Raw genomic sequence first — 22,959 nt, forward strand, 5'->3', positions numbered from 1 at the left:
AAGAGAATGAGGCATTTTTGATCATTGCTTGGATGACACTCCATCCCAACCTATTACAAAATATAAGTTTCTCAACCATACAAATCTCAAAGATGTTTTCAGATGCTATAGAATAGGTTCAGGAACCTGTGCACTAGCCCAGTTTCATAATATGTAAAATACAGTTCAGCAACTGGAAGCCTGGAGTCAAACCAGGTCTCCCAAAGAGGGGCAAGAAAAGTGTGTCCGGAGCCAGAGGATTGTGGCCACCCAATTTGCCTGGCAGCCCTGCTTTGTGGAAAGCATGAGAGTGCATGACGAAGCCTGCCCCACCGCATGAATCTAACTGCAGACTAAAAGTAAAAACCAGCTATCTTCACACCGACTCCTCCAACATTGGCGTCTCACTTGTCTGTACTAGTTCCTATGTGAGAACACTGCTTTGAAATGAAATGACACCAGTTACATATGTCCACAAAATAAGATGTTACGGAAGCCCTGAATGATCTGTCATGAATCTCAAGGTGTACAGATTTTGTTTATTTATAAAGTCCTGGTGAATTTGCTAATATGGGAAGGGGAATGTGCATAGCTCAGGAGCAGAGCCCATGTACAAGGTCCCAGATTCAGTTCCTAGCATCTCCAGGTAGGCCCAGTAAAGAATCTTATCTGAAACTCCAGTGAGCTGCTTCCAGGCTATGTAGACAATGCTGAGCCTAGATCAATCAGGGGTCTGAGTCAATATAAGGCAGCTTCCTAGCTGCCTCCTAGTATATAATGTGGGAGGCGTTAATTGGTTCAATTTAGCATCTATTCAAGCCCATTAATTACAGGGTGTGCATCTGCCAAAGTTTATTCTTTTGAGCCAAAAAAGTATCCATACTATGCATCCAGGAGATTCAACTGTTTTAAGAAATTCAAACTCTGATTCTCAATTAAATCACTGTGTGAAATTTGAATGCTTTATTCTTAAACTTTGGAATAACTGTCAATATGGCTGCAGAGTATGTGAAGGGGAAGAAGACTATGAGGAGGGAAAGTTGTCTAGGAAGAGATGACAAGAGGAAGCTGCAAAGGCATAGCAGCTTATCTCACAAGAACTGCTTGAATATTTTCAGACATAACAAACAGAGTCCTGACTTTTTGAATAAGAGCCGAAATTCCCAGAAATCTAAGTTCTTTGCCAGATCCCACCCAGCCCTCTGCACATATGTAGTCTTGAAGAAGGCAGCCTTCCTCCTCTTTACTCTATGACCTCTCCCAAGGAAGCAATTGCTGCTAAACCTGTTCTCATGCAGTACAGCCATTTACTTTCCACTTGATTTGTACTTGCCCTCCATTTCCTTGACAACACATTTTTGACCTGGGTCACACATAGCAGAATGCACACAGCGGCCTGTGTAGTGATGTGAATTATAAAATGACAAACTTAAAGAAGACAGAGCTGGAAACAGCAGTACAACGTCTTCATCTCCCATTAGATGTGACCACTGTGGTTGTAGCGTTCTCCCTACCAGAGATGTTAAAACCGTACAACATCAACATCTCTCCCCTTGTGCCTTCTTTCTGTTGCATGTTTTATTTTACAAGGCCTGTTATTTCCACAACCCCTTCAAATCAAATTATGAAAGCAGTTGATTCCTTTGATGTTGTGAGGTTCAAAGTGACACAGGGTGACCAAAGAATCTTAGTGGCAGACACCAATTAAGCTATTTGTAAAAAATAAAGAAGGGAAAGAGACAGGAGCAGTGATACAGCATAAGGCTGAGTGCCTTTGTAGCACAGAGAGTCTGGATTCTATGGATTACAATGCAATTCTGTTCCTAGGGTCTTGTTTGTTTGTTTGTTTACACTATTGTATTTGATGGAATGGAATGCTTCTCCTCCTCCCCTTATAGGGTTTTAGGGACATGAGTGGCACATTTGAACTTGCAAGAGCCCCTTTGGTGAATCAGAAAGCAGCACCACTCCATTCAAATGTCCAGACTTGATTTTCCACCAGACTAAACTTCCATTTAATACCAGCCTCTGGATCAAATCCTGAAATATGCTGATGGGCATAGATTTTCTTCATCTTTTCTTTTTTTACTAAGAAATCAACCCAAAGACCGTATCACCTGAAGAAAGCTGCTTGTGTCATCAGCAAACAGGTAAGGAGGAAGGCAAGTAAGCAAAAAACTCAGGAAGTATAACAGTTTATTACTAGTAAACATTTAAAAAATCCTTTATGAAAATAACCATAATGTTTTAAAAGATACTGTACAAAGGACTTCCGGGAAGTGCCTGCTTTTGAGACGGGCTCCCGCCTCAAAAGAAGCTTATTCAGATATAAATCAGTCAGAACATTTTTTTTTTGACTGATGAAATTTCTCCCGGGCAGGGAGAAACGTAGAGATCAACCTCAAAAGCCTGTTTTTGTTGGGAGGACTGGATTTCATTAATTTATGAGAAAAGGTCCAGCCAGCAATGCCGGACGGACTTCCGAATAAGCTCTATCTGATTAATGCGATACGTTTATCTTTTCTTCAAAGAGAAAACGGACTAACAGGCAAGCACCCTTCTTTCTATTATTTTTTTTACTTGGTTTAAATTGTTGCAGCAAAAAGAGATTTGTCAAATGAATCAGCTTTAAAGAACTTCTGGGTGAGCTATAACTCTTCTCTGTTATTCACGAAATTAACAGCTTATCTCTGTTTCTGTCGCAAAAAGCTGTCCTGGAAGTGCATTCTAAAGATATAAACAGAAGAGGGATTTCTATTCCGAGGAACATTATATTGTCTGGGACTATTCTCTTTTTGGTCTATTTTATTTTGACGAATCTGCTTCTTCACGACGCCACTAACTGTTTTGATGCTGGGAACTAAATTTGTTTTGTGTTCTTGAACATAGAGAGATAAGGCAGGCTGCTCTGTTTATACTGTGATGTCATCAAGCCTGGAATATTAACCCAATTGTTGCTGAAATAAGAAGTGGTTCTTCTTTATTTTTGTTTTGTTTTGTTTTCGTGGTTTTAAAAATGGCAATCAAGAAAGTGGCTGAGAATCTGGAAGTAATTATGTTTCAGAAAATAATGGATGAGATTGAGATAACGAAACAAACCCTGCGACAGGGCAGTAAGGAGCTGAAGATTGAACTGAGCAAAATGACGCAGGAGCTTAAAGAAATAGGGGATCCTGTGAGAGAGGAAAATGAGATCAGAGATGAGAAAAGAAAAAATAAAGGGAAGATACAAGCCCTGGAGATTGGAACAAATGTGGAATTGGAAAAAGATCTGGAGTTTATGGATATTAGAAATAAAATCTACTGTTTGGAATTTAACGTTATCTCTGAAGAAATTAATGAAGATATTAGAGATAAAGTTATCAATGGCTTGGATAATCTTCTGGACTGGAATGACGTGATGGAGCTTGATATAGAGAAAATCTATGGAATTAACTGCAGCCATGTGACAATGGAAAAACTCTCAAGAGATGAGCCAGAGCATTTTGTAAAAAAGAAGAACACAGATATGACTTTACAACAATATTTCAGCAACTTATTCAGAATTGATGGCAAGAAAATATTTGGGATAGAGGAAATTCCCATCAGACTCTTATTATATGACTATGGCTATGACAGCAAGATTATTATGGAATACTGATAATGGAAGATTGGACACTGAAATTACTGGACTTAACAGGACTATTGAAGATGGAAGATGGAATTAATAGGGATAATGGAATAATGGCTATTGAAATTATTGGACCTAACAGATTTTGATGAGATGGATTAATCAATATGTTTATTTGGACTATGGTTATGACAATAAGATTATTATTATTATTAACGAGATGGATTAATCGACATGTTTATTTGGAGAAAAATTGATAGATATATTTCTTAAAGAATTGAAACCTCTCTTTGACTTTTTGTGGAAAGAATAAAGTAATGTTTATGAGATTTGATGATTAATTAAGATAACTACTGGAGGAAAGTGATTTTATAATATAATTTAAGAGACAGGATTGTTATATATTGTAGACCTATAACTGATTTGATCTGCGACAAATGGGAAGTCAACATATTTTTTTGTTTAATCATTTTTGTTTTGTTTTGTTTTTTGTCTTTGAATGTTTTATGATTTTGTTTTGTATGTTTTATGAAAATTTGAATAAAAATTATTGTAAAAAAAAAAGATACTGTACAAAGGAACACCATTTCAGGATCTAGTAGTGGAAACAAAAAAGTTTCAGCAGCAGGACCAAGACATGATTCACTCCAGCCTGAAAGACCTGCTCTTGGATATATTCAAATTAAAATGGCAAAAAAGCAGTGCATTTTCAGAGTTTGTGGCTACTTTTTAATATCTCAAAGAAACCACAGATACCAGTGCATCCCTAGGAAATCTAGGAAGCTGCCTTATACCAAGTCAGACCATTGGTCCATCTAGCTCAGTACTGTACACACGCTGACTGGCCACGGCTCTCCAGGATTTCAGACAGGCAGTCTCCCAGAACTACCTCAAGACTGTGCCCGGGACCTTCTGCATTCAAAGCCTGAAACATGGGGCCTGCTCTCTTTAAATGACACCCCTGACTGGGGGGGGGGGAGCTACTGTTCCAAACTAAAGCCAACCAGTATGTAAGAACAAATGTAAGACATAGTGGCTTGTTTTGCACGTCACATTAAAACATAGTTAACATAACTATGATTTAATGTGAACAAGCAGTTTGATGGTGCACACTGCTGAAATCATAGGTGTTTTGCTCCTCTCCTACAATGCTGCTAGAAAGCAAGCCATGGTTGGGCTTGCCACATTGTCCAAACCTGGGCTGATGGTTTCTCTCCTATCTCTTGTAGTTTGTTTGGAGAGAAACCGGGAGCCCAGATTCAGACAACACGGCAAGGCTGACCATGGCAGGGAGGGAGGAGTTGGGGGAGGGGGAGGGAAGTGCCTGCAATTTCAGTGGTATTTTAACTATGGTTTAATGTGATGTGAGAACATGGTCAGTGACATATTACCCTAGAAAGGTTTTCAGAGTAACAAGATTACAGCTCATCATCATCATCGAGTGGCATTGAAAATAAAAACTAGGGCTGCAACATTTTACTGACTGATTTTAACCCACCAAGAAGCAGATCTACATTAAAAGGAATTTTTAATATTTATTTAGTCAATTTCTATGGTACCCCCATATATAATGATTCTCAGGGCAGCTCACAATAAGAAAAAAGCAAAATAAAAATAAAAATCACCCTAAAATGCAATAATAAAATGCTAATGATTAAAAGTTGAAACAGTAGATAAAACCAACAATGTGAGTGGATGGGCAAAGTGTGAGAATTTACCTTGACGGCAGAACTGACACACCGCTTAGAACCAAAGGGGGGGGAGGAAGGCAACAACATGATAACTTTATGGCAAGCTGGAATTCTTTTATTGATTACTATAGGAGGAACTTCTTGCTTTAGTGTTCTGAGATATAAAAGTATTTTAATGATATCAGACATATAATATTGGTTTATTGATGAACTGAGACTGAATCTGTCCAAATTTCAACAAAAATTTGTCAAGAAATATAGAAAACGAAACAATGGCCCACCGAATTGAAGTTTTCAACATACATCTCAATTCCAAAGAAAGGGGATCCTGAACTACTGCCTTAATATCCCATGCAAGTAAAGTAATGCTCATGATTCTACAACAAAGGCTCTTACCATATATGGAGCGAGAAATGACAGACGTCCAAGCTGGATTTAGAAAGGGAAGAGGCACCAGAGATCATATAGCAAACATATGTTGGATAATGGAACAGACCAAGGAATTTCAGAAGAAAATCACCCAGTGCTTTATAGATTACAGCAAAGCCTTTGACTGTGTAGATCATGAAAAACTATGGAATGCTTTAAAAGAAATGGGGGTGCCACAGTATCTGATTGTCCTGATGCGCAACCTAGACACTGGACAAGAGGCCACTGCCAGGACAGAATATGGAGAAACTGATTGGTTCCCAGTCGGCAAGGGTGTGAGACAGGGGTGCATTTTATCACCCTATTTGTTTAATCTATACACAGAACATATATGGAAAGCGGGGTTGGACCAAGAGGAAGAAGGTGTGAAAATTGGAAGGAGAAATAGCAATAATTTAAGATATGCAGACAATACCATACTACTAACAGAAACCAGTAATGATTTGAAACAAATGCTGATAAAAGTTAAAGAGGAAAGCACAAAAGCAGGACTACAGCTGAATGTCAAGAAAACTAAAAGTAATGACAACAGAAGATTTATGTAACTTTCCAGTTGACAATGAGGACACTGAACTTGTCAAGGATTATCAATACCTCGGTATAGTCATTAACCAAAATGGAGACAATAGTCAAGAAATCAGAAGAAGGCTAGGACTGGGGAGGGCAGCTATGAGAGAACTAGAAAAGGTCCTCAAATGCAAAGTTGTACCATTGAACATCAAAGTCAGGATCATTCAGATTATGGTATTCTCTATCTCTATGTATGGATGTGAAAGTTGAACAGAGAAAAAAACGGGTAAGAGAAAAATCAACTCCTTTATGTTGGAGGAGAGCTTTGCGCATACCATGGACTGCAAAAAAGACAAATAATTGGGTGTTAGAACTAATTAAACTAGAACTGTCACTAGAAGCTGAAATGATGAAACTGAGGTTATCATACTTTGGACACATCATGAGAAGATATGATTCACTAGAAAAGACAATAATGCTGGGAAAAACAGAAGGGAGTAGAAAAAGAAGAAGGCCAAACAAGAGATGGATTAATTCCATAAAGGAAGCCACAGATCTGAACTTCTAATATCTGAACAGAGTGGTTCATGACAGATGCTATTGGAGGTCGCTGATTCATAGGGTCGCCATAAGTTGTAATTGACTTGAAGGCACATAACAGCAACAAAAATTGATGAACATGATACTAGCCAAAATAACTGGTACAAAGGATTTGGTCCCAGTGGAATGCCTGATGCTTCCCCCCACACGCACCCCTCCTATTTTTCCTATGCTTGCTTTCCTTTTGTATATGGCACTGTACAGTTGAACTATGGATATAATTATAATAATAAAAAAGGAACAGCAGATACAACTGGCAGCAGGAAGATCAGCACAGTGTTAAAAGCCTGGGAAAAGAGAGAAGCCTTTGCCTGGCACTGAAAAGATAGCAAAACAGGCACCAGGCAAACCTTGCTGAGGAGAGCTCCATAAATAGGGTGCCACAGCTGGGAAGGCCCCTCTCCCCCGTCACCACCCACTTCATCTCAGGTGGCTGGGGCACCAGAAGGAAGGCTTCCAACAAGGATCTCAGTGCCCAGAAAATCCATGGCCGGCTGGTGTCATCTTTGAGGAAGCATTCTTCCACATGCGCGAGAGGAGGAGGCAATCTCTTCCAAGATGACACCTGCACATGCCACAGCAGGCACTAGCAAAAAACAGAAAATATTTCCTCTTCAGAATTCCTCATGCATTGTGTCTTTGAGATTGCATGCCTGGGGGAAGGGATTGCCTTTACTACTGATCTTTGTAAGCCTCTCTGGGTGGCTAAACAGCCTGGCTAAATTATGCTTTAAATAAATAAACATATTAAAACTTATGCAGATTCAATAGTGCAAATAATTTCAAGTCTTTGTGACTGACCACGGTGTCTTTAATCAGCCCTAAAAAAAACCACAAGGCAAGTCAATGTGCTTTCAGATAAAGCCATGTTGCAATGCACGTATGCAGGCTGTCCTTCCCCTTTCAAACAGTATGTCTGTCCATGACCTATGTGCCATCTTGCTAGGTCATCTTCTCTGCAGGCTTCACAACATGAATTGTTGGCGGCCTGAAGACCTTTGCACAAAGCCCTGATGACCAGTTTATATCGAGAGAGACAGAGACAGAGACAGAGAGAGAAAGAGAGAGACAGGGAGAGAGAGAGAGAGAATTGGGTGCGTGCAGATTGGGAAAGGCGCTCATTTCATGGAAAGTAAAGTTTTGGTCGTCGGTTTGCAAGGGGAAAGATGCACTGCAGACAACCATTACTACCTGGCAGACAAGAGAGGAAGAGGGCTTCACTTACGCTGTGAATACTTCCACACTCTGTGGATGTTCATTTTGCACATTTGCAGAGGTTTTCTACCTAGCAACTGGAGAGGAAAGCTTTGGCGTGCATGAAAAATTCAACAGGTCTTCACTTGTACAGAATGATGCACACACCATGAATCTGGCCCACCCCAGTCACAACACAGCTGGCACAACTGGTAGGACACACAGAGAGAGAATGAACCACCCTAGCAACTACCCGGATACTAATACAGTAGGGCCCCGCTTTACAGCGCTTGTTCCGCTTTTACAGTGTTTTTTTCCGCAGGGCTCCATTTTGGTCAATGTAAGTCAATGGGATCCGCTTTACAGCGGTTTTCGCTTTACAGCGGGGGTCCAGAACGTAACCTGCTGTATGAGCGGGGCCCTACTGTAAATAGTTACTACAATGCCCTGGTACAGGCAGGACTGGGGTGTTTTAGGCAGGAGAGTTCTGCCTTTCCCCCTTCTCATTCCCCTGTCCCTCTCGCCATCCCATATCACAGGAGGGTAGTATGAGATGTGGTTCCCTCTTCTTGCACAAAGAGTACAGTACAGAGGACTCAGAGTTATCAGTTTCCCCCTTTCCATTGGCAGCTTGGTGGTCGAAGCATTCCAGCCACAGTACTACCTCACAGGGTTGTTGTGAGGATAAAAAATGGGAAGAAGGAGAGTCCTGTATGCCACCTTGAGCTTCTTGGAGGAAAGATGTAATAATAAGATAAGTAAGGGAAGGTCTCTGGAGGTCTCTCTTATTGCTAGCCAAATTGCACTTGCCTTTAACAAGGCAAACAAATGACGGGGGAGGGGGAGAAAGAACTACCCTTGGTATGTTTGTAAACCTCAGCATCCGAGCCAATAAAACCTGAGTGAAATACTACACCTGATTATCTCGCAAAGGTGAATATGCTACAGGAGAAACCTTCACCTTTGAAACTGGCTGGCTTTTTATTGCTTGCTTTTCACAATCTCAGCATTGCAAAACCATGAAATACAACACTGTGCACATGCACCTGCAAACATGGCTTACCCCAAATGTCAGCAGCAATAAAGATGATACAAGATGAGGAAAAGCATGTTTCAAAGCTGGGTGGGCTGCTCTTTGGTGAGGTCAGGAATAAGGATAGCAAGGGAAATCCAGTGTTTCCCCAGCTAACACAATTCTTGTGTGTCTGAACTGCATGTTCCCAGATTCCAAGCACGGAGGATTCCCCCCCCCCCGTAACATTAGAACGTACAGGTCACCAATGAAGCTGATTCACAGTATATTCAGGACAGCCTCCAGAAAAGTACATCTTCACAAAAATATATCATTAACTTACAGAATCTACTAACACCAAGATGTGGGGATAGACACCAGTTTAGAAGGGATTAGCCAAACTTATTCTAGCTAAATGAAAACTCCAGATTTCACTGAATATCAGTCACAGGGAGAGGGAGGGGGAATTCATGCCCTGTCTTTGAGTTTCTTGGAAGCTTCTGGTTGGCCATTGCTGGAAGCAGGATGGTGGACTAGACAGGCAGACCCTTGTTCTCATCCAGTGTACTTTTAAGTTCAAGGACCAAGAAAGTCCTTTTCGGGGGGGGGGGTCTTTCATTTAGCACACCAGGCAGACAAGACCTCACTTTGACTGAGGCCAAGGATAGCCTGCCTTTTCCCCCCAGTCCCTCAGTGTTGAACCACTGCTTCAATCAGTCATATGTTTGCACACTATAGGAAACAGATGATGGCAACCTTGTGGGCCACAGATTCATGGAGTTTACACAGTTCCAGACATATGGGAAGATTTCCAAATGACACTAGTATGCAAGGACAATTGCATGAGAGGTCCAACACAGAAAATGGCCCTCAATCAAATTTGTCTGATGGTGGAGAAAACCAGAGCTTGGAAGATTACTTTTAAAAAGTAATACATTACAGTTACACGTCCCCCAAAAGTAGTAATTACCGTTACAATTACAATTGCTCTGAAAGTAACTGATTATTTACTTTTACTCAAAAGTAATTGCTACAATTACATTTTACTTACTTAAAAATGCCTACAAGGTGCCGGCCTTGGCTGCTATACATCTAAGTAGCCTAAAACAACATTAAAAATAAGCACACACACACAGAGGGTAGTAGAATAATTTTTTTATCCATAAGATTAACAGAATGGCATAACAGAATCTCACATCCCCTCACCCCACCCCCAGCAATCATGATACCCCAACACACATATTTTTGTATATATATATTGCTTCCAGCTCTTTTCTCCTCCCACTCCTGTCAATTTTTAAACAATTGTTTTCTCCACGCCGTCTCACTCTCCACCTCCTCCCTCGTCACCTCCTAAGCACCCATAGAGCATGAAGGAAGAACAACGCTGCACAGAAGCCCAATTTGAAGCACATGATTTTTATTCACATATCAGAGGAGCAGAAGACTTCCCCTGCTCCCCCCCAAGTAATGCGCAAAAGTAATGCTGGAAATATTACAATTACTCCTCAAAAGTAATGAAGGTACTACTCGTTCTATTACCAGCAAAATGTAATGAAGTTACCCACTCGTTACTGAAAAAAGTAATAAATTACAAGTAATTCATTACTTGTAACTAGTTGCTTCCTAGCTCTGGAGAAAACCCAGACAATACCAATCAAAGCAATTCATGCATATGAATTTAACACATGCAAACTACTGAGGGCTGGTACAGTGCTCAAGTCAAGAGCAAGAATGTTGAGCTAAGACAGTGGTAGGGAATCTCCAGCTCATGGCCCAAATTAGGTCCCTCAGGCTGCTCAATTTTATTTTATTTATTTATTAAATTTATATCCTGCCCATCTGCCTAGAAATGGTCTGCAAAGCCATTTTTGGTTGAACACACCTACCTGTCACTCACCTGATATGAGTGACCTTACTCACCTCTTAGATATGGCCTGCAGAGAGTTTATCACTTTTTGAGTTGGCATGTCAGATGAAAGTAGTTCTCCATCCCTGAACTAAACCAAGGAACCCATGGCTTAAGTCACCACTCAACTGTGAAACTCGCTGAGTGACGTTGGCCCAATCACCCTAAGCTATCTCACAGGATTGTTGTGAGGATAATATTGAGAGGGGGAGAACCAAGTATGCCATCTTGAGCTCCTTGAAGAAAAGGTGAGATATAAATGCAAGATAATTTGTGAAGTTCCTGGTTCATATCTCATCTCAGCCATGGACTATCACATGCAAACACTTCCACGATTCAGAAATATGAATTCTCGGCTATAGCAAGGATGGGAAACTTGCGTCTTTCTGGATGTTTCTGGACTCCAGCCCTTATCAGCTGCGGTCAACATGGCCAATGATCAAAGATGGTGGGAGTTACCTGGAAGTGGATATACCTGAAGTGGCGTGGAAGACAATTTGGAGCAGACCTCCTTTTAAGACTGTTTCAGCAGCGGTTAGGGAAGCCTCACCAAAGGTGATTAATTGATGGCATCTAACCCCATTCCTTTAAGCTGTGTGAACCCTTCCATGTCACTACACTGTTGGAGAAGATGTTCTGATTGGGAGACCCTCTTACATGTATGGCGGCATTGTCATTATGCAGCAGGTTTTTGGACCTGGTGTTTGACCACATCTCCAGAATCACAACTCAATTAGTGCCTAAATCCCATGCCTTGGCTTTATTGTCATTATAACTGAGTCCTAAATTGCTGCACGTGGACTTAATCTATTTTCTCCTGGTGGTAGCACAATTGACGATTGTGGGAAGGTGGAAAACATCATCTGACTTCACACTGCACGACTGGTATGCTGGGATCTGGTCCTTGGCTTTTTCTGAACAGCTCACTGGCTCAGTGGCCTACCCTTTACTCTGGCCTTTGACATCTGTATGTTTTTAGGACCCACCTTATTTTCGGTGATGTTTCTTAGGTTGTTTTTAATTACGTGTTTTAAAACTGTCGTAACCCACCCTGGGACCTCTGAGAGAAGGGCAGGTAATAAATTCTAAAAATAAGAATAATACCCAAAACTGGATACGGTTTGAGATTTTGTTTCTATCCTTTTCCTTTGTCAATGAGCCAGATGAGAGAAAGAGACCACCAATAGCCCACAGACATTTCCTTCATTAAATACGGTGCAGGTATTTTGCTTATCTGGTCTAACCCAGTCTTTCCTCTGTTCCCCCATACCCTAATTGTGACTTTGTGAAGATGAGACCTTGTTTACATTTTTCTGTGTTCTATATATTGTTTCTTATACCAAAGTTTCAGTAAACTTTTTTTTTTAAAAAGAAAGATGATGGGAGTTATAATCCAACAGCAGGCCTATGGAATCATTGTGAAGTTTTACTTAAATAATATACAGGACGGTGTGTGAATTTTTTGAAACAGCGTATAAATGGTTAGTATGGTTCCAAGTGTCAAATCTGGGCTCCCCTGTGGCATTCTCCCTACCCTGGATTTGTTCACTTTTCCTCTTGCTTCTGCTTTCTTTCCTGATGATTCTTTCCTATTGCAATGTGTGTGTGTGGGATAGGAAGTTTACAGAAATGCTGAATGAGGCAGTTGGAATCTGAACTCTTAAGCATTAAGAACACCATATAACAATAGTAGAAGAATTGTATAACAATTGGCTCCATGGGATGAGGCTGCAATAAACAAAAGAACAGGGTGGAAACAATCTTCCTTTATATGTTTACCCAGCACAAAGTATAATGGGACCCCAGCCTGTACTAAGCACATACTGGTTTCCGACTGCAATACTTAAGCTACAACCCTCTAAACCCTTACCTAGAAGCAAGTCCAGCTGAACTCAGTAGGACTTCCTTCCAAGTAGACATTTATAGAATTGCACTATTAGGCTGAAATCTTATTGCAAATTTAGTCGGAAGTAACCCCAGAGAACTTGTTTGGAGTAAAAAAATTAGGACCGCGCTGCGCATCCAAATAGTGGCATCCGTACAAACACTGTTCTAGTCCTGCTATAGTTCCAAGTGGCTTCAGTCTCTCCAGAACAATTTCACTACATTCCCTTAATAAATAACACAGAAGAAAATATTTTTAGAATGTGCTTAAAGGATATCCTGCCACCAACTTCACACCCACACACAAAAACAAACAGTGGCTGTTAATGTCGCTGAATTCATAAAAAGGGCTGAAGTTAAATAAATTCATGAAAGACAGGATTGCAATCAACGATTAGGAAAGATACCCGGATTGTCCTATGAAACAGATTTAACCATATTGCACATGATTATGGACATTTTAAAGCATCAAAACTATCGAGATCTGGCCATTGATGCAAAGGAGACACTGGGTATTGAAAAGTACCACAGCAACAGAATTAGATGAAATTATTCTTGGGAAAAGACGTAAATGCAAACAGACTGAGTAAAGCTACTTTTATTCCCAGGATCAGGGATGGCATCTGTTCCTGAAGGAAAAACTTTTTTTCCATTTTTTTTTTTAAATCTGCCCTTCTGACCCTGATACACCAACAATCCATTTTCCCCCTTCCTCTTTTTCCTCTGCCACAACCACAGGCCCAATACAGCTGCCCTGGCTTCTGTCCGTGGTTGGAAAAATGCTAGCTGGCGCCCAAGATAAACTTGTCTAAAGCTGCATTCTTCCTTACTCACTTCTGAGTGTCAGCTGTTTGTCTGGAAGCTTTTGCTGTAAAAGGCTTTTAAAGAAGGAGGATAGGAAGAAAAAAAAGTAGAGTGCAATTCAAAGAAAACCAAGGCCCCCCACCCCACCCCAAATCCTGACACAAGGAAAAACAAAGAGAGACATGGGGAAAGGGGAAGGGGGAGAAAAAACCTTGTCCCCATCAAACCCTTCCAACAAACTCCTCTATCAGGGGTTCATTGTCAATCAATTAGCCAAGGCAGTGGGGCTCTGTAGGGTGGGGGGCAGTTGGAGAGACAATAGGCCACTCTGTTGTATTACTATTTAATCACTTTTACTAAATAAATAAAGCAGCCCTAAGGTGCTGTCACGTCAAGGGAATTCACAACCAAACAAAAACCCAAGAAGGAAAAGAAAGCCTAATTTTTCCATTCGCCACTACTTTTTTCCTTCCCTGAAGAACAAGAAGAGGGTTATTACTGTAGCCTTAAGTCTCATCTTTGTGCAGCTCTGTCTTTGATTCCCACTCGGACCCTGCCACTTTCTGGCACTAATTTGTCAGGCTGAACAAAAGAGGGATTTGTACCTCCTGTAAGGTCTCAATTAGGAAAGGCTTCTGCTGTATTATGTGCCATTCAGACAGGACACAATGATGGTAATTACAGGAATTTGCACTAAATGGCTGAAGAATTTGCAGCAAAACTTTTTTTTCCACCTCCACAAAGCTTGCCCCTCTTTTGCAGCTGTGGGGGAGTAGGATGGGGGGGAAGAGAAAGGGAGGGTGCGCCTAATGCCTACAAGTTGCAATTACCAGCAATAGTCCTGTTAGGTTAAACAGACGCCCCATGAAGTTAAGACAGCAGACATCTTTCAAAGTAGGAAAAGACAAATGGCAACCTTCAACAAGCACTTTCAACAGACAAATCCAGTTTCCAAAGTATGGCCTTTCTGCTCTTTGCCTCTAAAACATAAGTTCTTCTTTTTATCATCACCACCATCTAATCATATTTTTGTTCTTCTCTTCAAGAACCTTGGAGCTGTTTACATGTGACTATTAGATGGTCTCCTATTCAGACACTTGAACAGCATGAACTGGGATGTTCTCGGTTGCATGTGAGCACCTTAATCTATTCCCAAGTACACCCTTCATGACAGTTGTGGGGAACCTCTGGCCCTCCAGATGTTGTTGAACCACAACTCCCATCATTCCTGACCACTGGCAACATCTGGAGGAGCAAAGGTTCCCCACACCTGCTTTATGAGGAGAAACATTGGTGTGAACCAGGAAATTGCAGACGTACCATTCACAGTGCAAGGAAGTCTATCATAAGCCTCCACAACATTCTCTGGCTGGTACTCATTTGAGGCACCAAATGGGATAGAACTCTTGTCAGAATGGCTCAGTATAAACATACTAAGGTGCATTCGCATGGCAACATTTCAGCTAATTTACTGATGGAACTACTAGCACAAATTGCCAGTGTGACACTGCATACAGAAAGTTGGTTTTGAACATACGAGGCCCAGATTAAAAACCCTGCTCAGCAACAAAGCTTATTAGGTTGCCCTGGGCTACTCACTAGATCTCAGGCCTCATATACACAATCAGTAGTCTTGGGAGAACTCCTCTCTGGAATGTGTCCATGCCACAGATGAGAAGGCTACAAGGCAAAGCAGACTCCTATGCAACCCTCTCCTCTGACCTGGATGATCTCCCCCCCACACACATACACCCTCCAAAGTCTTTCCTTACAGGAAGGATTTTTAAAATGAGACTGGAGAGAGAAAAGGTTGCAAGAGGTCTACTGCAACACTAGATGCAACCAGGGTGGCCAGCCCTTGGGCACCAGCCTGCCCTGGGCTCGCAGCGCTGTGCACTCCAACAACCCCTCCCAATGCAGATCCGCCCACCTCATCTACCTCCCGTGTCAGTGTTGCGCACACACCTGCCATCACCCAAGATGCCAGCGAGGGCTTCATCCCCTTAGGGATGCCCTCACTATCATCTTGAGTGATGGAGGCATGCACACAGCAAGAGGGCATGCCCACTGACACACTAACGCAACAGGTAGGTTCTTTCCCAGACAGAACCAATCAGCTCAAGTGTCTTCATCACATGCAGCATCCTCCACCTACCTTCAGTACAAATGGGGAGAAATTATATCAAGAGTAATAGCTGTGGTACAAGGACACTTTTTTTGCAGAGAAGTTACCAAATCTGTAACAGTATTGGACTATAACTCCCGCTAGCCAGCATGGGATGGGAGTTGTAGTCCAAAATATCTGGAGGATCCTACGTTGAGGAAGACTGGGATAAATGAAATGGGTTTCTTTTAGAGTTAATGTTAAAAGGTTATTTACAAATTACTCCTAATACTTCAAGAAATCACACTGATTTCTGTCTTGACTGGGGGGGGGGAGAATAGAGGGCAGCGGCACATCAGAGATCAACACGTTTATTGTGGCATAAACTTTCATAAGGTCTAAAGCCCACTTTGTTAGATACATGAGGTAAAAAGATGCTGAAGGGCTCTTGGGTTGCTTTTGCTAAAAACAGGCAAACATGGTTAAGCTTCACCATATTGGTTATGGTACCAAGTTCAAATGGAATTCAAATGGAAATACCTTTAAAAAAATCATTGTTATTTAAAGAACAAGCACCCAGCCTCTCACTTCTACAAGAACTGCATGTATAACTTAATAAGAAATCCAGCATGCCAGAAAGAGGAAATCCACATTTCCCCCATGCAAAAGGCTTTCCATATAGTACCTAACATTATTTTTCAATTAAAATTAGTGAAATATAGTTGCTTCTCCAGGCTTTGACCCTAACCCAACAGATGCCAAATGGCTAAATGTCACCTTAACATTCATGAACTGCATGATGGCAAAATGAAAATAAAATTTTAAAATAAGGTTGGTTACCCTAAAATGTAAGACCATTTACTGACACTGCCCCCTGCTGGAAAGACTAACTGCTTGCATTCCTGGGCATTAGCAAACAGGTGTTACTAGAAGTTCCTTTCCAAATTTCTACATACACATATTCAGCCAGCCAAGGCCCTATTCAGGGGTTCAAGCCTCTTTCAAGGCCCATATCAAACTCCACATTCTGAAAATACAGAAACATACCACCACATCCTTCAACGCAGTCTGCCTGCTTATTCAGGGTTAACTCAGGAATATAAAACTGATGCCTGGATCCTTTCATGTTCTGTTTCTCCTGCCAGCCTCATTTGGCTCAGTTCTTACTGCTCTGCAAAGCTCTCTTTACACTGTAACAATGCAATAATATAGTCAATTCATGAACTGGGCAGCTTGCAGAAGCACAAACACCTTATGCTTCAGATCGCCTGCTGTCCCAAGTAGTTTTTGAACTGGATCTTAATCAAGGTGAGATCTGTGACCTCAAGGTCACTGGGTAAGTGGTAGTCTAACTTCAAACACTGCTTTAACTGCAGGGCACGCAACAACAGGTGAAGAGACCAAACACCAGGTTCCTCAGCATCTCCTACTGGTTGGCAGCAACATCACTGGCAATTCTGGGAGCCCATCGGGTCAGCAACAGGAAGAAGGGTCTTAGTTTGACTGAGCAATCCTAGCCCTTGTACTCTGGGCAAAGTGTGGGCCACAAAGATAAAAAGGAAGAGGACAACAAATCTGCCTGCTTGAGAAGTCACATGGTTGTTTCCCCCAACTCTGCAGTTGCCTGTATCTCATTTTTCCCTTGGTGAATTCATAAGGGGCTACAATGTTGAATCATTCATAAGAATGGAGTGCACATATGTATTTTTGTCGTAAGGTGGTGACAGACAGATAGATATGGCAGCATAAATCCATCTTCCATTCCCTCCGTCTTAAAAAGATACTTACTGTGTGCATTCATGAACCAGGTCAGTACAACTAAGGACGTGTAAAAAGGTACAGCCAAGTCTTAGAAATTGCAACAGGCAGCAGAGCAAAAGTCAGCAGAGAGCCCTTATACCTTGGAAAGGCACACAAGTAGCGAGGCCAGTCAGAACAAGTACAAAATGTCTTCCATTTGTTTGCTTACCTGCACACTTGAAACTCTGGGCAGTCAGCCCTCTTTCCAAAGACAAGGTGGTCAAGATGCTCAGAAAGCTGGTGGTTACCGATTGGCGCTTGATCTTCCTGTGCTCTTTTCCACAAGACAGGCCTTGGACTTTGTTTCTGAGTGTCACTTGCAAGTTTTGACCAAAGCTTCTGGCTGCACTGGTAGCAGACTTCAAGGCCTCCATCCATTCCTGAGCTCTTTGACGGGTTTCTGCACGCAGACGAAGCACATCTTGAGGAAAGATAACCTGAAAGCAAGAGTCACAATCATCCAGAACATCAGTCTGGACAGAGAGGCACACATCAATCTTGTAGCTCAATAGAGGGTCTTCATCAAGCCCACCGGTCTGAAATGCCATGAGGAGAGACCGGTTGAGTACAAAATGAAATGCTTTCCAGTTATTCTGGAGTGTCAGTCTGTAAAGAGTCCCTGATTTGAGAATGTTTTGGTAATCCTTGATGTTTGGGGTCAAAGATGTCGACTGGAAAAATTCAAAAGGTTCCTTCTGTAAACCACGGTTTTGGATGATGCCGTCCTCGTCATTGTCTAACTTCTGCAAGTGCTCCAGGTCTCCCTGGGGTCTCATGAAAGATGGCAGAGAAGAATGTACAGCTTCCCAAAGCTTCTGCCCCCAGTCCAAGGCCTCCCACGCTGATTCTGCCTTGAACTGTAGATGCAAGTTATTGAACAGAACTGCATCAATCACATTCATTTCCACATTGATGCTTTGGAAATGCAGAAGCAGATAGACAGTAGGAAGGTTCTGGTTCCCACTGTTGTCGAGACAGTACAGGTACAGTTTGTATGGAGTGAGTTCTGCATAATAGGTCTGCCAGTAGTTGTCCTGGTTGTTCTTAATTTCCAAGTATCCTTTCTTCAGGATATTTGAGAATGTTGGCTTGTGTTCTAGAAGAGAGTTGAAATAAACATAACTACAAATATTTTAAATTTATCTCTGTATAGCACTGTTGCCCAAGCTGTGGGTCTTGGGCCACTATCAGTTGGGCCTCAGCACCACAGCTCACACTCCACACTCTCCTGCCATGCCCCTTGCTGTGCTGTAGCCTTCTGGACTAGCACCAGCAACTGCCCAGATTCTAAATAAAGGTGGCTGGAAGATGAGAGATGTTCAGAGGGGGAGAGAATGGAAGTTTTCCTCTTCTAAGGGGAAAGAAAACTGCAAGTGGAAGAACTTGGCCTGTAGCTTTGTCAGGTAAAGGTAACTGCCCACTGGGGAGTAAAAGCCCTTAACTGGACTAGTACAATGCCCCTTAACAATCTGAATTAATCATTCCGTTTTAACTGTGCCTAAAAACTCAGAATCTGTTTCAAGAACCTGGATATCATTGGCAGCCATCTACATGATGCATGGGTGCTTTTCAATGGGCTTCGTTACATTAAGAACTACTACTCCAAATAAATGTAACAAGCAGGAAATTAAGTGAATCCAACAGAACAGAGTATGACAGTTTTACAGCTCAGCCCTCGGCATGTCTATTCAGAAGCAAGATCCATTGAGTCCTACGAGACTTACTTCCAGATATAGGATTTCCATTTTAAGGTGACACAGCACACGAGAAAAGTGAGAAACAATGATAAACTATGAATGAAGAAACAATAACTGAAATTTCTTTGTTTACATAGTTAAAAGGCAGGGGTTCCATTTCACTTTGGGATAACTTGTCTCTCTTGCACATATTTGACATCACAGACCAAAGCTGCCTCCCTCCCCCAACTCTAGAATCATCTCAGTGAATGTTTATAGGCAGGGAGTGCTTAGCCTCAGTGTTTAGCCTCAGCTAAAATGGGGTGGAGTCATGGGCAAGATGCAGGCAGCACAGAGGACCATACTTATATCGCCTCCTACACCTGTTCATTCCACAGCCATGCCCCAAAAGAAAATGCAAATTTACACCAGTCCCAGACACAACACAAGATGTTTCCCTCCCATTGGTTTCCACGGAAGGGGAAACAAATAAAAAATGGCTGCCCCTGCATTGACTGTCCCACCCATGTCACCACAACAGAATCTAGGGTATGGGGGAATTCAGTCAGAGCACAATCTATAAACCCCACTTAGGGATGCCATAACGTAGATGGCAAGATGTGTGGAACAGGGCAACACCCTCTGGCCCACACTTAAGACTCACGAAGGGGAAGCCTGATGATGGGAAATAAGGGGAAAGGACAATCACAGCACACGTGAGGACCTGAGCCCTTTGCTAACACTTCTCTGCCTAGAATCCTAACCGGTACCTCATCTTGGGACTTCAGACACTAACACCCAATCCCACTCCACTCCACTCCACCAACTGGGGTGCCAGGAAAAGAACACCCTACAGAGGGAAGCAAGGGAAGGAGACATCCTTGCGTCATTGTATAACTGCTGTGCTGTGACTATCTTCCCCCACCTCCTCTGCTATATGCAAATACCTGGTCTTGTCTGAATATTGCTCTAACACGCTTCCCTCTCAACAGTGAGGAACAGAGCAGAACAAACAGCTGCTGCACCCCCAGGGTTTCACTATAGCTCCCAAAGTGAATGTATACTGACAGTCATTATAGTCTCAGCCTCCCCCACAATGGTAGTGGTGGGGAGGTTGAGGTGTGGCACCTACTCCCTCTTTTCTCACACCAAAATCCACTGTGCATCCAGGTTCAGGGGCTGGGTTGCTCCCACTGCCGACTATTCCTCATTGCTTACTTACTGTATGTCTCTGCTTGCTCTCCACAGGCCACGCTTCCACAGGCACAGGATCCAACCTACAGCCCATTCTGCCCAGGCAGACAAAGGCCCAGCCCATGACCAACGACAATGACCAGGATGCTCCCAGCTGTTACTTGGTAGGGTTGTTAATCTACTTGTTACAGGCTCCTATAGCTCCACTGTGGAACAGAGAATGGTGTTCCTAGCATGGAGCTGGTACTGTCAGGGGCACTGCACCTGTTAGGCCGCTGTCTCCCACTTCCAACCTCTGTGCCCTATGCAACGAGCCGCTGGGCATCTGGTGCTTCTGGAATACTTGTCTCACGAGTGTTGTGTATTCTTTGTACAGAACGCCCCCTGCCCGCCCATGATGTTATGTTAGTCCTATATTATGTGGGCTCTTCTGCCTTCTCTTCATGTGTTGGGCTCCAAAACAGTGGCTGCGAGGAGCAAAAGGGAATCTGAACCCCTGCCTGTAGGGATGCCAGGGGACTTGCAGTACCAAGAGTGCTGCTGACTGTGCTACGACAGAGTGGGAACGCTATGGCATCACCTTGCATGTTTAGTGTGTGGTGATGCAGGGTTGTTTGTTTAGGGTGTATTTCCGCCATTGTGAGTTCATTGGCTCCCTCCATGAGTGGGTGTTGTTATCGGCAGAGTCTCCAATTGGTGGGCACTGGCAGAATTTCCAGGAGTGCTGGGGGCATGTCTATCATTTTGATGCTATTTTTGTATTTTCTGGACGTATGCATTATTCTCTTCCCTCCTGGGTTTAGCATGTATTGGATTTGGTGGCTGTTCCACTGGTGTAGCAACTTATCTTCCTCCCTGGAGTAACATGAGTGCATAAGATTGTTCCACCCAGAATATATCTTCCAAAAAGGTGGTTTCTTTGAAATAAACTGAAGAGAGGGGGAAATGGAAGAAAATAAAAGGTGGCTTAAAAGAAGAAGTTGATGAGCCAAGTCTATAAGGAAGAAACCAATTTGATTTGCCTTCCATCTCTGATCCTGACATTCATGAGGGTTTCTGCGCTAACTTAAAAGCCATTAATTTGTTTGAAAGCCACACTAATGCTTTTGTAGTACAGATAATGGGTACACATTCTACAGTCATCTTCCCTTTCTGTTAATCCAATAAGGGAAACAGCACGGCTACTGCAGACTTAACCGCAGCTTCAGTCTGCAGTTCTCGTTTCCATCAAGCACAGATGACACTTTGAGGGTCTCCCACATTTTATGCCACATCTACCACCACTGTTTTCCCCCTCCATCCTGCTTTGAGCGACCACAGAGGCTGGCTCCTCTTTTGTTGAGAGGGAAACATGCTACCTCTCCTCCCTGTCTTTCATGTCCAGCATTCTCTCTGCCAGCGTCTCTCTCCAGCTCCTGTGAACAGGCTTCATCTGCTCCCACTTAAGCTGGTACAATGACAGTGGCTGGCTTGATTAACATTCAAATATGGCAGACTCTTAAGGTGTCAGGAGGGGCTGGCTGCTGGCATAGACAGGCTGAATCACAGCTGCCCCCCACCCTCAGCCAGCTAGGCATCTCCCGCTTCGGTTCCCCCCCCCGCCACCTCACCTGCCTAATGTACAAAAGCTGCCTAATACCTTTCCACTGAGTGCTTGCTGTCCACCCTCTAAAATGGAAACAACATTACTCTTCACTCTCTCCCCAAACAAGGAAATTAAATCACGGCAGAGCAAATCAGAGCCCATCATAGAAAATAGGAGATAATCACACTCAACAGCCCACATCTGGGGTAGCTTTTTTAAAAAAATGTAATTTCTTGAGAAATAAGAACCGAAAGAAAACAGCAGAGAAAACAACCTGCTGAGAGAAGTATAAGATTTCTCTTATCTACAGATTATATCCCTTTTCTTGTTATATCAGGTCTTATTACTTTTTTTTTTCATACGCTGTATTTTGAAAACGGTTCCTCATAGAGGCTAATGTTTCTCTCCTTTTTTGCTCAAACAGTATTCCCAGGTACTAGAAAAGGAGAAATTAGAAAGTGGCATAAGCAAAGCCTGCGATGTTGATCCTGACCAAATAATCTTGCACTGGTGCTCTTGTCTGCAGATAATAGAAGAATTGCCTTACTGAATCAAAGGCCCATCTAATACAGTCCTGTAAGTAAGCCCACAAAAGTTACAAGCCTGCAAAAAGTAAAATTACTAGCCTGCTGGGGGCCAGCAGTGATGAAATAGAGAACACCATCCCTCCTGCAACAGCCCTCTGCATTTCTAAGCTGAGCAGAGGGGAACGGACTTTCCTCCTCTGGTAGTCCACTTACTCGCCTGCATGGAATTACTTGTCACCCATGGCAAACAGGGCAGTGCTTAAATATAAGGCTTTAGTTTTAATTCACCATTGCATTTCCAGCTGTGGGCCTCAAGGAAGTTTACATGCCTGACATGGAGGCAACAATTCCCTGCAAGTGATATTGACTGGTAGTAGTAGTAGTTGTAGTTGTTATGTGCCTTTGTCAATTATGACTTATGGCGACCCTATGAATCAGCGACCTCTAATAG

At 42.5% G+C, this 22,959-nt stretch overlaps 1 protein-coding gene across 5 annotated transcripts in view; it reads right to left on the bottom strand.

Moving 5' to 3' along the window:
- The window catches only part of PLEKHM3 (pleckstrin homology domain containing M3), a 102,189-nt gene that overhangs the window by 63,163 nt on the left and 16,067 nt on the right, over positions 1 to 22,959 (bottom strand). For all 5 annotated transcript variants that reach the window (XM_061607820.1, XM_061607818.1, XM_061607819.1 and 2 more), the window contains one exon: positions 17,696 to 18,622. In XM_061607820.1, the coding sequence (XP_061463804.1) occupies positions 17,696 to 18,622 (927 nt within the window). The remainder of the gene's footprint in view (positions 1 to 17,695; positions 18,623 to 22,959) is intronic.

Source organism: Rhineura floridana, chromosome 2, assembly GCF_030035675.1.
Source record: "Rhineura floridana isolate rRhiFlo1 chromosome 2, rRhiFlo1.hap2, whole genome shotgun sequence".
Taxonomy (NCBI): Eukaryota; Metazoa; Chordata; class Lepidosauria; order Squamata; family Rhineuridae; genus Rhineura; species Rhineura floridana.